Genomic DNA, 17,328 nt, shown 5'->3' with positions numbered 1-17,328 from the left:
CCCCCACTAAGCAACGAATTAGCGAACACCTAGAAGTAAACAAAGAAATAACCAAAAGCCAACATGGGTTTGTCAAAAACAGATCATGCCAGACTAATCTTATTGCATTCTTTGACAAAGTGACAAAATTAGTGAACCAGAGGAATGCTGTCGATACAGTTTACTTGGACTTCAGTAAGGCATTTGATAAGGTAGACCATAACCTACTACTAGATAAAGTAGAAGAATGTGAGTTGGACAGCATCACCACTAAATGGATTCGTAACTGGCTGACCAACCGCACTCAACGTGTAGTCCTCAATGGAACTGCATCTACATGGAGGGAAGTATGCAGTGGAGTACCCCAAGGCTCTGTTTTAGGCCCAGTACCCTTCAACATCTTCATCAATGATTTGGATGAGGGAATAAATGGGGAACTCATCAAATTTGCAGATGACACCAAGCTGGCAGGAATAGCCAACACTCCAGAAGACAGGCTTAAGATACAGAAGGATTTTGACAAACTTGAACATTGGGCACTATCTAATAAAATGAAATTCAATGGTGAAAAGAGTAAGGTTCTACATTTAGGCAAGAAAAACGAAATGCACAGGTACAGTATAGGTGGTACCTTGCTCAATAGTAGTAACTGTGAGAGGGATCTTGGAGTTCTAGTGGACCACCATTTAAATATGAGCCAGCAGTGTGCAGCAGCTGCCAAAAAAGCCAACACAGTTCTAGGCTACATAAAGAGAGGGATAGAATCAATGTGACGTGAAGTGTTAATACCACTTTATAATGCCTTGGTAAAGCCACACTTGGAATACTGCACTCAGTTTTGGTCGCCACGATGTAGAAAAGTTGTGGAGACACTAGAAAGAGTGCAGAGAAGAGCAACAAAGATGATCAGGGGACTGGAGACTAAAACATGAAGAACGGTTGCAGGAACTGGGTATGTCTAGTTTAATGAAAAGAGGGACTAGGGGAGACATGATAGCAGTGTTCCAATATCTCAGGGGTTGCCACAAAGAAGAGGGAGTCAAACTATTCTCCAAGCCACCTGAGGGTAGAACAAGAAGCAATGGGTGGAAACTAATCAAGGAGAGAAGTAACTTCGAACTGAGGAGAAATTTCCTGACAGAACAATTAATCAGTGGAACAGCTTGCCTCCAGAAGTTGTGAATGCCCCAACACTGCAAGTCTTTAAGAAGATGTTGGATAGCCATTTGTCTGGAACAGCGTAGGGTTTCCTGCCTAGGCAGGGGGTTGGACTAGAAGACCTCCAAGATCCCTTCCAACTCTGCTATTGTATTGATGCATACCCTGTTTCCTCGAAAATAAGCCCTCCCAGAAAATATTGCAATACAGTAACAGCATGAGGTGACCACCCTCACCGCCTCCTTCGCCTCAAAAATAAGACCTTTTTGGCCCAAATGGGCCTGGTTTGCCAACCTCATGAGCCTCTCCATCACCAAGCCATGGAGAATTCCTCCAGAGGAGGTCTCTCTCAGTCAGGGGCCCCTATCACATCCAGAGCCCCAATGGCTGCAATTGGCCGTTTGGCACTTGAGAGGGACCTCCTAGAGAGGAATAGGCTCTCCTCAATGGTCATCCAAACCATCCAGGCAGCACGTCGACCATCTACTACCAGAATTTATGAGGCCACCTGGTCAGCCTTTGCAAAATGGTGCGTACCTAAGCAGATAAGCCTCGCTTTAGCCTCTATTCCTCACGTTTTGGCCTTTTTGCAAGGATTGGATCAGGGATTGGCGGCCAACACGTTGCGTTGCCAAGTTGCGGCACTATCCATTGTCCTCACTCCCAGCGACCACCTATCCCTAGCACGTCATTCCAAGGTCCGCAGCTTCCTGAAGGGAACTTCCAACTTGCGGCCCCCGGTCGTTCATTGATATCCGACCTGGGAGTTGAATGTTGTGCTTCGGGCTCTAGTCGAGGCTCCTTTTGAGCCAATTCATACCTGTGATCTGAAGCACCTAACCTTCAAGACATTATTCCTGACCGCAATCACCTCTGCACATAGGATTTCGGAGATGGCGGCCTTGTCAGTTAGGGAGGACTTGTGCGTCATACATCCAGACAGGATGTATCTCCGCTCGGATCCTTCTTTTCTTCTGAAAGTCAACTCTTGGTTTCATCGGAGCCAGGAAGTCATCCTTCCGGACTTTTGTTCTCACCCAAGACACTCTACAGAACGCATATGGCACAAGCTGGATGTGTGTCGAACCATTCGCAAATACATCAAGCGCACTGCAGCGTTCAGGCAATTGGAATTGCTTTTCATTTCCTTTCAACTTGCTACTATGGGGCACAAAGTCACCTCCGTCACCATCGGCCGATGGTTGAGTGCTTGCATCACCCTTGCCTATCAGCTCCAGTGTAAACAGATACCACGATCTATCACAGCCCACTCTACAATGAGTGCCGCCTCCACAGCAGCCTGGCGACACAAGTGCCCATAGAAGAGATGTGCAGAGCAGCTACGTGGGCTTCACCATCTCAGTTTGTCCGTGCTTACAAATTGGGCATGTTTGCGTCAGCGGAAGCAGCCTTTAGAAGATGAGTCCTTCAGGATATTCATACCGCTGGAGAGACCATTGAATCAGGTTCTTCCCGCCCTAGTAACATTTAGCTTGGGTATGTCCCATGCTTGGACTCTCCAAGCAGCGTACAGGAAAATGACCATTGGCTTACCTGAAGGGTCCTTTTCTGTACACTGCGAGGAGAGTCCAATCCCGCTCTAGGGTCTCTCTCACAGCTTCCATGTCTGTATGCATTGCATTTCTTGATGTGGATTTGTGATTTTATTACCGGACTTGACTTTTACAATCTATCTTGACTTGAACTAAGATCAGACTCAGTGGAACCACATTTGAACAGTGTTAGAGGTCCATGCCTTCATTGAAAAATCTGAGGAGCCAGAAGAGGAGGCGTGGCTAAAGATCTTTCAATTCAGTCCAGGGCAATCAGACAGAATTTAACCCATGCTTGGACTCTCCTCGCAGCGTACAGAAAAGGACCCTTCAGGTAAGCCAATGGTCAATTTCCGCTCTTACAACTGCAGCAGCATTGCAACTTCTTCCCACTGCAATCTGGGCCCATCTGTGCAGTACTCAAAAGAAACCCAAGCCTTCTCCATGCCTGGAAGAGGATCATTGGCATGCAGAGCTCTTTCCTGCATTGCCACTTCTGAGAGACCTGGCCTTCCTCCTGTCCAACCATGGCCAGAATGCCTTAGCCAAGCCTCAATATAGGTCCACTGGGCCTTTTCCCTGTCCTACCACTCCTTCTCCCTACCCTACTATGTTTAGGTCTATTTACTTTTCCCTTTCTCAGCAGCTGCTAACAGATGTGCCAGCAAGGTGCAACTATAAAGCTAGCAAAGGCAATCTGATTTCTGTGTACAGTGGATCTAGTCATCTCAAGTCTTCCAGATGTGTGGAAGAAAAAGAAGGCACTGGGAATGGTAGGCCTATCCAGCTGAGGATTTATGATCCGTGTCAGGTTTGCATGTGTCCGTGAGTCCTGCACCTTCCAAGCCTCTGTCCTCCCCCAATCACAGAGGTATCCTGGTGCACTTAACAACTGCAATGGGGAGAGCTGGAATTGCTGTCATTGAGTGAGACAGTCATGTGAATATCTTGTTTAAAAATAACAAATGTCCAAAATTTGGGTTTAATTATGCTCAAAGGTCAAGAACTACTAACTGAATTTTTTCAGCCTAAGCGATTTCTCATGCAAACTTAATTTATTTTAATTTGGAAAAAAATACAAAATGGCATATATGTAATGTATAATTAATGTTTTTGATTCTTCTTTTAGTTACTCACTATTCAATGTGGTTGCTAGTGAGTTGGGCTCACTGTTGTTCATTAGTAAAATCCAACCTAGCAGATAGTGATAATTTACATGATTGGCTGAAGAAACTTACTCTTCTAATTCCGGAGGTAAGCTTTGAAAACATTTTCTAGTTTAGTAGAAGAAATGTCAAAAGTAGGTTAAATATATCTGTTGAAAGAGACATTTTAGAAGTTATGAAAAAGCCTTTGTTAGCAATAGCAATAGCAGTTAGACTTATATACCGCTTCATAGGGCTTTCAGCCCTCTCTAAGCGGTTTACAGAGTCAGCATATTGCCCCCAACAACAATCCGGGTCCTCATTTTACCCACCTCGGAAGGATGGAAGGCTGAGTCAACCCTGAGCCGGTGAGATTTGAACAGCCGAACTGCAGAACTGCAGTCAGCTGAAGTAGCCTGCAGTGCTGCATTTAACCACTGCGCCACCTCGGCTTTGTTGCTTTATATGGCTTTAGTAGTAGTTTAAATATTGTGTTTAGTTTCCCTAACTCGTTTTTTTTTAAAATGAATAGTTCAATTGTATTCATATTTATACAAAAGCAATGCATAAGATTTCAGCCAAAGTCCTCGTGATCTATCTAGATAGAAAATAGCTGTCTCCTTCAATATTTATAATATCATTTGTAATTTCCCACTATTAATTCTTTGGTGGGTTTTGTTTTGTTTTTTTAGTTTCCAAAGTGTTCTACATCTTGTTTATAGTAAATTAAAATTCTTGGTACAAATGCTTAGTTCATAATATTGATAGCAAATAGGCATATTGAAAGTAGTTTATAAATCTAAAAATAAGGAAAATAAGAAAAAATGTTTTTATTTGAATTGTTTCCATTTAATTGTAATTCTTTATTTCAATTTCAGACTGCAGTTCGCCATGAATCTTGTAATGGTCTTTATAAATTATCACTGTCAGGGTTGGATGGTGGAGACTCCATAAATAGGTCTTTCCTGCTGCTAGCTGCCTCAACACTGCTTAAATTTCTTCCTGATGCCCAGGCACTGAAACCTATTAAGGTAAAATAAAAAATGTTACATATTTTATTTATGTGAAATTATATTGTATAGTAAATTATCAAAAAACAACTTCCTCCGAGTGAAATTGTTATATAGTTCTTACATCTACAGAACAACTTATATTAGAAGGATAGGCAAACAATTTATAGTTAACGAGTACAATTTTTTGTTTGTCTACTTCTCCAATTCCCAGTGTTTTACATCAACAATATTACATTATCAATTGGTGATTCCCCTCCCTCCTTTTCCATAGTATTTGTTAAATAATTAGTATAAACATCTGTCACAGATACAATACCAGGATGACTCTGCTTTGCCTTTCTTATGTGCTAGAACACCTGTCTCAGCCATTGTACCAGTAGGGCACATACCGGGTAGAGAGCAATGTTCCCTCTAACTTTTTTTCAGTATAGTGTTTGAGCGGCACATTTTCATGCCTCTGAGAACCTGAATTTTTTTCACAGATGTCACCCAAGACAACAACGAAATCAGTGTTATATCAAATCAAACTAATAAAATTTTAAAACAAATAAAATTGTAAACAAATAAATTTAGAAATATTTGTTCAAAAGCAAACTCACTACAATTATCTTTCTTTCAAATTCATTTTGGATTAAATAAAAAAGAGCTTTGAAATGAATATATAAATGGCATTTAATACTGGTAATATTAAAATAGTAAATGTTTGATATTCTTCATTTTAATGAATTTCACTTGATATACTTCATTTTAATGTATTATATGCAATTTGCTATTTTAAATGAGTAAAATGATTAAAATCCCCATGCATAAAGTCTCATTCACATCTAACAGTTTTCTCCCATCATTAATTTGTAAACTCAAGGATTTATTGCCTGTCTGTTCAACAATGCTTGCTGATTGTTTAAAAAATTGTGGCAATTTGTTCCTCTCTATACAGGTGGTTTCAGTAACCTACTACTACTGAACTCTGGGAGACAATTCTGCATATAACTAGTGATAGTAACTAGTGACCCAAAATATCCAACAAAATTGCACAGATAAACTGATAGATAGGAAGCAAAAGTATTCTCAATGACTTTGAAAATACCAATGAGTTATCAAATATCACGTGATGTCACTTGACTGGCTGGAAACTCAAAGATAGCTGAGATTGCAGCCAGGAGAGGTAGAACAAGGAAGATTTTCTTTCAAAAGGGAGAGATGCACAAGGAAACAGACCTTGCTTCCTGCATTTGGATTCTGTGGTGTGCGCGCGCTCTAGGTGGGAGTTTAGGATCACTGCCACGCCGCCCTCGATTTGCCAATGCAAGTCTCAGGTGGGTAGCTTCGAGAGAAACGGCGACAGTGAGCCTCCTGCCTTGGCTTTCTACCTCGTTGCGGAGCAACCCACGCTCGGCTTAGTTGGCTTGTTCTTGGTTCATGACCAGCCCCCACCTTCACCCCTTGTGGGCTTTTATGTGTTAATTGAGGCACGGATGCTGGAGAGGAAGGGAAGCCGTCTGCTTTCACACAATACGTTTATCTCAGAGGCTGAATTAATCACGCGGGTCAGAAAGACACAGAACTTTCTTTCAGCGAGTTTCAGCCAATCACTCCCTCCCCCCCACCCAATGAGGCAAATTTTGCCTTCTTAAACTTGTGCGAAAGCAGCTGTGGGCAATATTCCCTCTAAATAGTTGCTCCAGGAAGCCCCAGCCACCTCAAGTCCTCAACCCAGTCACGTTGCTGCCCTGCTGCACCTTAAGACTCCGGTTTAGCTGGAGGGGGTTTCAATCATGATTGTGTGGCCGTTCTGCAGACTGCAGTCCATGTCCGGCAAACGACACTGCGTGGCAGTTGGAAACCGCTGTGCGTGTTTACTTTCCACATGCGCGGCCGCACAGCTTAGAGGGAACATTGGTAGAGAGGTAGGGTAGGGACAAAATTAACTCCTGCTGACATAGTCTCAGGGCATATAGTGCTTCTTTTGAAAAAAAAATCCATAAAAATCGAATAAAAGGAAGAACTTCCCACAAAATCCGTCAGTTACTCTTTCATAATTGTTTAAGTTTAACTGCATATAATTTCCATTTCACAAGTTTATGTAAACAAGAAAACAAATTAAAAAATTTGAACAGGTATAAAGAAAATGAATTTCTAAGTAATACTCCAGTTGAGAGTTTTGATGACAGAAAAAGAAGTTAGTTTTTCATAAAAATGAAATTGAAGGAGAAAGAGTATCTTTCTTTGTACTGTCAAACTTTTTGGAAGTAAAACTGCATACAGTATTCATTTTCTTTCCTTCCATGTTCACTTCCACACTATTGAGGTATTAATCAAAAGAATGTGAGCATCCTCTATGTTAAAACTTAGTTAAATGAGATATATTGTTTATAGTAAAATAGACCAATAGAGATATATGAAATTATAATTTGGTGTAATTTTTGAAGGGGCAATTGAAAATATTGTTTATGTATTAAGAAAAAATAAGTATAAAAATGGAAAATAATGGAAGAAAATAATTTGGCTGAAAGTGAAAACAGAACTATGATGTAAAATGGATTATGTGAATGAGAGAATGTAAAAAAGAAAGATCCACTCAACATTTTGTTTCTATACTATGTGTAAATTTGCTATGAATTACATAAAATACTAATGCTTATTTTATATAATTAGAAAAACTTAGAACAAAGTAGCCAATAATCATCTTCATCTTATTCTTTTCCTTATAATGTTTTAGGATTATTATTTTTGAATTAGCAAGTTTCTTTACCAAAGTTGGGGAAGGAAAAAAAATCTAACCCTCTTCTCCCCCCCCCCCCCTTTCCAGATTGAGGATTATGAAGAAGAACCCATTTTACAGCCTGGCTGTAAAGAATATTTCTGGTTGCTATGCAAACTAATAGATAATATACATGTAAAAGATGCTAGTCAGGTAAGCATAACTGATTTCATGTTTAAGGTTTGTGTTGTATTTATGTTTATGCTTACTCCGTCCCATAATTGGGTAGACCAGGTTGCCCTGATAGACCGGTCTCACCAGAAAAACACTTAGGTTAAAGTTGTATTTTCCCATTTTTAAGTCTGTATTAGAGACTATCCAACTTGCCAAACTGGCACAAGCCTAGCAAAACAGGACTTCTGTAACTTTGTAAAGATGGTTTGACAACAGATTTACAATAAATAATACATTGCCCTATAATGCTGCTGTATTAACCATTTATCACTCAGTAAACCACCAAATCTAAGTGAGTACTTTTAAGGAATATTTAAAACATTTCTACATCACAATATTTCAATCTCAGAAACAGTGTAATTTTGAATATGCTGACTTTGCATTGAGAAGAAACAAAACTTTGTTTTTCTCCCTACTTTAGAAAAAAAAATATTGTGGATTTGTTTTGAATTTTCTGATTATTCCAGGCAAATTTCAGGAAGAGGTCATATGTTGCATATGTGTTGTGTGGCATTTTACTTTGTAGGAAGATAATATAAAAATATGTATGTTTAGTGTCCTTGTGTTTATATACACAATAGCACTTCATAGAAAAGTATTGATGCCTTTGCCATCATGTAAGTGTAGACTGTGCAGTATTGGTTGATTCGCTTTGTTGGCTTTTGGGGTATGTATTCATTTTTTACAAACTCAAATGCCTTGTAACATCCTCAACATTTTTTTAAATTTTGCAACCAGAATAATGTGTATGTACAATTAAACCATCAGCAAATACCTACTCTGTATAATTGTTTTTGCTGGGTTTTGGCCTGGCATGCAGGGTAAGGAAAAAACCTTTGGTTTGCCCTTGTTAAGTAAGAGGAGGGAGAGCGTTTATAGATAAAATGATGAACTGATGTTTTTTTTTAAGTGAATCCATTATGAAACTTTATAATAATAAAAGAAAATGTAATTTATGGTTATCTGCCTGGTTCATTTATTTTCAAACTGGAAGAAATGCTAAATGGAAAAAATGTTATTGAGGTTGACTGTTTTATCCTGTTGAGTAGGAGGAGCAAGAGTGATAAAGCATGCTTCCTTCTCTTCCTCCCCCCCCCCTTTCTTTTTCTCTTGCACTCCAGCTGGTTTGCCTCCCTCTTCCCCCACTTTTTTCTGCTCTTTTCTCCCATTCTCAAACTCACCCTTCCTCTCCCTTTTACACATGCACAAAGTCTTTCTTCCCATTTGTGTGCAGATTCTAGAGGAGCAAGGGAGCACAAAGCAGGTTCCTAGAGGATATTGGCTTTTGCTTGGGATCCTGTAGGTTAAAATTATGAAGTAGATTCCAAGAGAAGATCTGCTTTCTCTAGGAATCTGCTTAATGGATTTAACTGTCAGGAAGCTAAGCACTGTCTGAGAGAACCTTAGCAAACTTGTTTCAGCAGGGTGGAGGTTTTGCATATTTGGATTTTGACATGCACCAGACTAGAGAAGCAGTGGTAATGTAATGTAATAAACACAAGTTATGTCATAGGTATGGGAGAGGTCATAGGAGGCCCAGCACAGGCTCTGTGTGAGTATCTCTAGTGCTGGAAGTTTGGCTCTTGCTTTGATTTCAGCAGGGATGATTTTCAGCTCCTGAACGGAGCCTCTTAAGGCAGTGATAGCTAACCTTTTTGTCGTCATGTGCTGATGCAATGCGCACATGACCCCGCCACACACGCCCGGCCTAGAAGGCCTCCTGCACCAACCTGGAAGCCAAATCAGGGTCCGGGGGTGGTGCAAAAGGCCCCCAAATGCAATGCAAGTGCCCCCACATGCACACGCACATCCTCTGCATGTGCCCCCGCCCCCCTGTGCATGCATGGCAGAGTTCTGAAGACCAGCTGGCCAACAGGAGATGTGTGCGCATGCACGGTGGAGCTGGGCAGGAGTGACGGCTGGCGTGCCCACAGAGGGGTTCTGTGTGCCACAGGTTCGCCATCACAGTCCTAAGGTCTCTCTTGTCTAACTCAGACACCTCATATTCTACCTGGGATTCCATCAACTAAAATAACCAAAAGGATCATATAACAATTGCATCCAGTAGTGTCAGGATTGCAGTCATTGAGCAAAGCAATCACATGGATATTTTGCTTAACAACTGCTTCTCTTAACAACCAAATACTGGTCATATTGAGAACTATCTGTAAAGGCATATAATTCAAGTATACATAGAACATTTGATCATAAAATCAAAGGTTGGAAGTCTGCATTAGCTAACACCAGTCAGATTGTATTTACGTACAGTATGTTGCTTATTAAAATATATTCAAAATATTTTCTCATTGCAATAGATCTTTTAATATTGCTTTGCATTTACAACTTCTTTTTGTTTCTTTTTACTTAGACAACTTTACTTGATTTAGATGCCTTAGCAAGACATTTGGCTGATTGTATTCGAAGGTAAGATTTAATCTTGTTAATTTCTTTAGAATATTTGGTTTAAATGATTTCCATCGAAATATCATTTAACAATAGAAAATTCTCTTTGTCTTTTACAGCAGAGAAATTCTTGATCATCAAGATGGTAATACTGAAGATGATGGCCTTACAGGTCTCCTACGTTTAGCAACAAGTGTTATCAAACATAAACCACCTTTTAAATTTTCCCGAGAGGGGCAGGTAAGATCTAAAAAACTAAACCAGGATTGTAGTACTTGATCTTGTATATACTTATTATTACATTTTCCCTTAAGTATGAATACTTTTGTAAGATATATGTGAATGTTTTCTTACTACTACTTTTTTAATATTTCTACTCAAAATTGCAGTTTGAAAGATCACATACTGTAAACTTTGTATTAGGAGAAAAATACTTGACTGTGAAGCAAAGGCAGCAGTTTCCATGATAAGTATAGTTTGAGCCTCAGGTACATATAGTTAATTTTGAAAATCCTAATTAATCAGTGATTATGACACTGATTCCTCTCAGAGCAGCATTAATTTCTCAAGATCCTTGAATTGTCAGTGTATAATTCATAGTGGCAAATGAATGTGAGAAATATGCAATAATTTTGATTTTATGAATTATTCAGAGGTTGTATATGATCAAGATTTAGAGTGCAAAGACACTGGAAATGAAAGACTTATGAAGATATTACATAATTTGTTTGCAGCTGTAGAAGCTTAGGGCTCCTCTTTCCTATGGCCGTGCCCAAATTTTCCTTTATTTCAGGATTGTTATTTTTAATGTAAATTTCAGGACCTTAATTGGATTAATAAATTAGGTTGTTGTGATTAGCCTTCTTTCTTTCCATCTTTATATTTAGTCAAATGTTTTAGTTAATATATAATTATCATAGCACTAATTGAATAGTTTAATTAGATTTTAATTGTTTTGTAGTGTATATTTGTTTCTGTGTCAGTTTATTTTTAATTGTTAAATATGTATGCAAATTTAAATAACACATTTCAGTTTCAGATTTCAGAAACTCAGTTTCTATGAGTTTTCACAACCTTTTTTCTTTTCCCTCTTCTCCTTTAGAGGCAGACTTGAATTGTTTACACTGTATGATGTAATAGCTTAGTTAAAGGGGGGGGGGGAATAATTGCCCACCGTGAATCTTCAGATTGCAATATTAAGTTCTGTGTAGAATATTCCAGCAAGTAAATTTTGATGTCAAGCTTTTATATTTCTCTTATTTTATAGGAATTCTTGAGAGATATTTTTAACCTTCTGTTCTTATTGCCAAGTCTAAAAGATCGTCAACAACCAAAATGCAAGTCACATTCTTCAAGGGCTGCTGCTTATGACTTACTGGTAGAAATGGTAAAAGGTTCTGTAGAAAACTACAGGCTCCTCCATAACTGGGTTATGGCACAACATATGCAGTGTAAGAATATTTTTTCAAATTTCTCAATATTATGTGAGTAGGCAGATAATTTCAATTTCTTTGTATTTTTCCTTTAGGTTAAAAAATTTGTTAGGATGTTGATTGGGTTTAGAAATACATTAAAATATTGTTGTATCCTTGTAAAAAGAGTAACCCTATCAGACCTATCAGGAGATGGGCAACCTATAAATTTAATCAATAAATAAAAACAGAAAGCTTACCCATCCTTGAATATTCCTAATTAAAAAGTGCATATGCAAGCACTTCAGCAGCCAGGAATATTTAGATGATTAAGTTACTGCCATCTATTGCCCCATCATGAGAAGTCTTCTCTAAGATTTTCTGACCACATTTATTAAAATATTGATGTTCATTTTGTTGGCTATTATGTTTCATGTTTATGTGCAAGTCTAATTCATCATAAATATTTCAATGCACTTTAATACATGTCAGAATCACGAGCTCAGTTTTGAATGGATAAAATATGTTTTTCTCCATTCAAGTTGCTTTATTTTGATATGAAGCTGATGTATAAAAGAATGTTCTAAAGAGATAGGAGTTACTATGGACCTTGAATGAAATACAGCTGATAGGAGTTCTACTTTAATTTAATCAAGTTTCCTCTTGGGGCATCATTCTTTTATCATTTCCTAGTGTCAAGTGAAGAGAGAAAAATCGTTTATATTCAGATCAAATATGAGATTTTTCTTTTCTCTCAAAATGAACAAATGGTTCCTCGCTAAGTATTGGGACACAGGCATTATATTCCGGATATGCTTTTCATTCTTCTAGGCAGAAAAGAAAACAATTGTTTTCCCTGCTCAAACAGAAATTGTGAATGCTCTCTTCTATCTTGGAATAGTGTTGTAGAAAAATATAAATCAGCACTGTTGTGTGTGTGTGTGGGGGGGGAACCTGAATACCATTAGTGTTAAGTGAGCCAGTTGTGTCAAATAAAGGATGTGTAAGAAATGGTCCTGAAGAACAGGAGTCCACCAGCTGTGGGCCCCGGCCCACTATTAGGCTATGGCCTATTTGCAACTGGCTTCGTGAGTGGTGGGCTGACAAGTGCACACAGTCCCACTCGTGTGAGCACCGGGCACCAGTGCTCACAGTCCCATTCATTCACACAAATGAAGCTGTGCGCACCTGCCCCTCACACAAAACCATCCCCTCTCTCCCCACCTCCACCCCCCTCTGCGCTGGGCCACCAACCCGGAAACGCTGGGGAACGCTGATGTAGAAAACAAAAGAGAAATGAACTAAATCAGTATGTCTGCATCCCAGCTGTATCCATGATTGCTGGGTGCAACATTTGTGAAGGAGATTTGTATTACTAAGCCAATCTTGAAGATATTTTTTGTAATATAGTTACATTCCTGCCAGTAAAATCAAAATATTAACTGATATAAGGAAATGTTTAAAAGGTTTTATGAACCAAAACTTAAATAACTCAGGAATATCAATACGAAATGAAACACAACATTATAAACGCAAAACTAAATGGATGCCTAAAGTTTATTTTGATTAGTATAATATCTTTTGAGCAAGGGGAGCCTAAAGAGAAAAGTATACCATACTTAAGTGCAAATTAAAAATAGGATTTCAAAGTGTTTAATTGACAGTAATGCAGAAAAGAAAATGCCAAAACTGTAACATATCTTTCAACCACTACACTTTTTGCTTCAGACATAAATTAGCTTCTTCTTTTTTTTTTTTTTAAGTATTTTTCCTTTAAGAAACAAGCAGACTTTAGTTCTCTTTTTTAAGATACTCTCCCTTATTGCTTTTGAGATAGAACCTGGGTTCCAGAGGTAACATATGAGTGGTTTACTCATGATCCCTTCAAAGAAAAAGGAGACACTTTCATGAGAACATGACAAAATGTAGGGCCTGGGAAGAGAAAATAGACACTCAATTAGTTGCTGGTATTATTCACCCAGAAGATTAAATAATTAATGATGTTAACAGGTACTCAGAAATAAAATTATCTTAATGTCACAATTTCAGCTTCTCATGCACCTTATAAATGGGATTATTGGCCACATGATGATGTTAGAGCTGAATGCAGGTTTGTGGGTTTAACCAACCTTGGGGCGACTTGTTACTTGGCATCGACTATTCAACAATTATATATGATTCCAGAAGCCAGACAAGCCATTTTTACTGCAAAGGTATTTAACTTTTAACTTGATATGTATTTTAATATTTCAATTAATATCACTATAAAGTCAGTAAAAGTCAGTTTACTGAATGAATGACAGTTTTAAGCAAAGCTTTTCCTGCAAAATAGCCATCCCCTGATAAAATAGATTCTGTTAAAGCTGTCAGAGTCTACCTGAAAAAAAATTGTAGGTTAGATAAACATACAAAACCTAACATATAGTAAGATACGATTTTATGTTCACATATGTCCCCATTTTAAAATTAGATCATTTGAACACAGTACTGTCAGAATGGTGCTCATTCCAGTGTTAGTATATGGAAGCAAAAATAAAAATAGGAGCATATTTTATGAAAATAGATATCATACTTGTTCTTTCAACAAAAGAAAAATTCACATTTTTAATTCCAGTTTTTACTTTTTAATTTCATTGATACTCTTAGTTTCCAGCTTAAATAAAACCTAAATCTCCTAATTGTGTTTTATTATAAATTAAGTGGAAAGCTATATCATAAGTTTTACACTTTAAAAGTTTTGAAAACTTTAAAAAAAAAACTTTAAAGAAGGCCCTGAAGAGATGGTTCTGCCAATTGGCCTGGGGACTCCAGAGTAATACAGAGCCCATCAAGTGACTTGTCTGATTATTGTCATCAAGAGGGATTATTGTCACAATAGGGTTATTGCTTATTTTTATTGACGTTTTATCTTGTAAACTGCCCGGAGTCACTGACAGTGAGTTTGGCCCTCTATAAATTTAGTTAAATAAATAAATACACTTTCTAGATTGGTTTTAAGAAGGTTTCTTGTAAAATGCTGTAATTTTTTTAAAAATTGTATAAAAAGATTTTTTTAATTGCTGTTTACTAACTTCACAAAACCAATTTATGTGTTTTCTTTCCATTTCAACCTTTTCCTTCATGTATTATTTTTTTAAGTATTCTGAGGACATGAAACACAAGACTACTCTTTTAGAACTTCAGAAAATGTTCACGCATTTAATGGTAAGTTTTAAAAATCTTTTCAAAGATATATCCTTACGATAACATACCAAATAAAATATTTTAATTTCTTAGTATTTAAATCTTTTTATTGACTTTCTGTAATCCTAGCATCAGTGAGCTCTCCCTTATGCTCACTGTTTGGCAGATCTTTGAAAAAAATGGGCAGGACTGGAACCCTCCATCCACCTTTGCTTCCAGATTGATTGTTTACAGATGCTCATATCTGGACTCTTTTGTTGGTTTTTATTTTCTTTACACAAGTTCTCTCTTGCAAGGCAGAAAAAGAAAGAAATAAAGAATGAAAATTAAAGTTAAACCTTGTTGGACTGAAATTACAGAATTTGAATGGCCCACGGCAATTGTTTTTGATTTTCCCTATACCTTTATGGATGCAGAATACTTGTATAATTGTCTCTTTTCCCAGTAATGGAAGATCCCCTTTTCCCCCCATATGGAGGCAACCATTGGTATTGCAGCATAAACATTGAGAAAAAGCCAGTTGTGCATATTGTGTGTGGTATATGCAGACTCAAGGAGAGAGAACTGTGCTCTTAAAAGAGGTTCACACTTGGAACCCACAACAATATTTCGCAGGAGCTGAAATACTGTCTATTAAAACCCAAGTGTTGAGTGCTGCATTGAACACTCCAGGAAGAGAAACAGTGCTGGTGGCCTAGCAGCTTCTTTCAGTTCAGCCAGGCCCAGTGTATCTCAAGCCATAGTTGGGCTTGGTTGGTAGGCTAAATAGTTGGCACTCCCTGGCCTCTTGCACTGTTCAGGACTGTTGCCCAAGGACCTGTGCTCACTGTTATGCTCTGTAGCAGGTTCTGCTTCTGAGACTCCCAATATCTGGGATGTTTTGAGGTAAATGCTTGTCAGTGAAGATGGGCTAGAATCTTGGCACTGGGAAGGAGATTAAAGGAAGGTTCTTTGAGAGTCTTTGCTGAGCAAGGAGAAGGAAAGGCTGTGAGCAAGATCTTACTGCTAGGCAAAGTAGGGCGGAAGGACTCTCTGTGCAAGGCAAAGAGGAAGAAAAGGAAAAGCGAATGAAAAAAAAATAAGGGAAGGAGAGAGAAGAAATAGGCTTGTAGGAAAAGAAAAGGTTGCAAAATCCTCAGAGGAATGGCTATATTAGATATTATCCTATAAAGATTCTCATAAGCAAACAAGTATACTGGGTGCATGGTTTTCAATTTCTCACATTGATTCCACTATCAGTAGAAGTTGCTAAGCTATTAGAATACTCCATTCTGTCTGTAGCTGATTGGTCTTCCACATGGCAAAACTATAAGCCAAGAGCATTTCTTGGGCTATGATTATTATGAGCTGAACTATGTTAGTATCCTAATTACCTTACCAAACAGACTACAGACTGAACTTCCTACTTCATTTTATTCCTATGGCAAACAAAAGGATACAGATCAGAGCAGTTCATAAGCAGACTTAGCCATACAAACAACTTTTGACAAACACATGAACCACCTGTTGTATGTTCTTAACAATTAATTGCTTGTTTTCCTGTCTTTAAACAAAGGAAAGTGAATGCAAAGCATATAATCCAAGGCCATTCTGCAAAACCTACACCATGGATAAACAGCCACTAAATACTGGTGAACAAAAGGACATGACAGAATTTTTTACAGATCTTATAACAAAAATTGAGGAAATGTCTCCAGAATTGGTAAGTCTAAAGAAATATTTTTTTTTAATGTGCTTGAAACAATTCTCCCTATTTTGACTGAAATTCATTCATTCATTCATCCACAGAAGAATACTGTGAAAAGCTTGTTTGGAGGTGTTATCACAAACAATGTTGTTTCTCTGGTGAGTTCATACTTTTACTGTCCATTGTTCACTTCAATTAGGGGTTGTTTTTTTTAGGAGGCAGGTGGGAGTGCAAGTATTGGCTTTATATTTTCAGATTCCTATTGATACTGTTGGTTTGATATGTTATGATTATTATTATTTAGGACTGTGAACATGTTAGCCAAACTGCTGAAGAATTCTATACAGTAAGATGTCAAGTAGCAGATATGAAGAATATTTATGTAAGTAAAACCATAGCAATATCATTGCAGATCTCTTGGCTATTTGAGATCTCCTAACTAGCATTATATCAAATTAAATTGTCATGCTATTTAATGGTATTGCTTATTTTGAATGGCAATGCCTCCAAAATCTCTGAAAGCTCTTTCTAGCACCTGGGAACACAAAATGTTATTTTCTTCTGAATCAGATTGTTGTATCATTTAGGCCAGTATTGTCAATGATGAAGGCCAAAGCACCTTAAAATTTCAAGTAGTAATTTTTCTTCTCTACTTTCAACTACTCTCAAGTTTCAAATTGTGTCTGAATTTGCTTTTGTGGGGGGGGCGCATAGCAGTGGCAGACTTAGTTGTATATGTTTGTGGCAGTAGCTTTATGATATTTTTTACCACTAGAAACTTCATGTTTGGCTTCTTAAATTAATTATTTAATAGCATTTTTGTAAACACCTATTTAAGAATAAATTTTAATTATGCATTG

At 37.8% G+C, this 17,328-nt stretch overlaps 1 protein-coding gene across 1 annotated transcript in view; it reads left to right on the top strand.

Annotated features, from left to right (window-relative positions):
- Positions 1-17,328, top strand: part of USP34 (ubiquitin specific peptidase 34) — a 148,354-nt gene that overhangs the window by 89,976 nt on the left and 41,050 nt on the right. Inside the window, exons 37-47 of the mRNA XM_032216880.1 lie at positions 3,820-3,944; positions 4,714-4,866; positions 7,658-7,762; positions 10,152-10,207; positions 10,306-10,426; positions 11,454-11,637; positions 13,648-13,811; positions 14,737-14,802; positions 16,337-16,483; positions 16,570-16,626; positions 16,773-16,850. Of these exons, the coding sequence (XP_032072771.1) occupies positions 3,820-3,944; positions 4,714-4,866; positions 7,658-7,762; positions 10,152-10,207; positions 10,306-10,426; positions 11,454-11,637; positions 13,648-13,811; positions 14,737-14,802; positions 16,337-16,483; positions 16,570-16,626; positions 16,773-16,850 (1,256 nt within the window). The remainder of the gene's footprint in view (positions 1-3,819; positions 3,945-4,713; positions 4,867-7,657; positions 7,763-10,151; positions 10,208-10,305; positions 10,427-11,453; positions 11,638-13,647; positions 13,812-14,736; positions 14,803-16,336; positions 16,484-16,569; positions 16,627-16,772; positions 16,851-17,328) is intronic.

Source organism: Thamnophis elegans, chromosome 4, assembly GCF_009769535.1.
Source record: "Thamnophis elegans isolate rThaEle1 chromosome 4, rThaEle1.pri, whole genome shotgun sequence".
NCBI classification, from domain to species: Eukaryota; Metazoa; Chordata; class Lepidosauria; order Squamata; family Colubridae; genus Thamnophis; species Thamnophis elegans.
The sequence above is the reverse complement of the archived record's forward strand: the minus strand, read 5'-3'. Positions and strand labels throughout refer to the sequence as shown.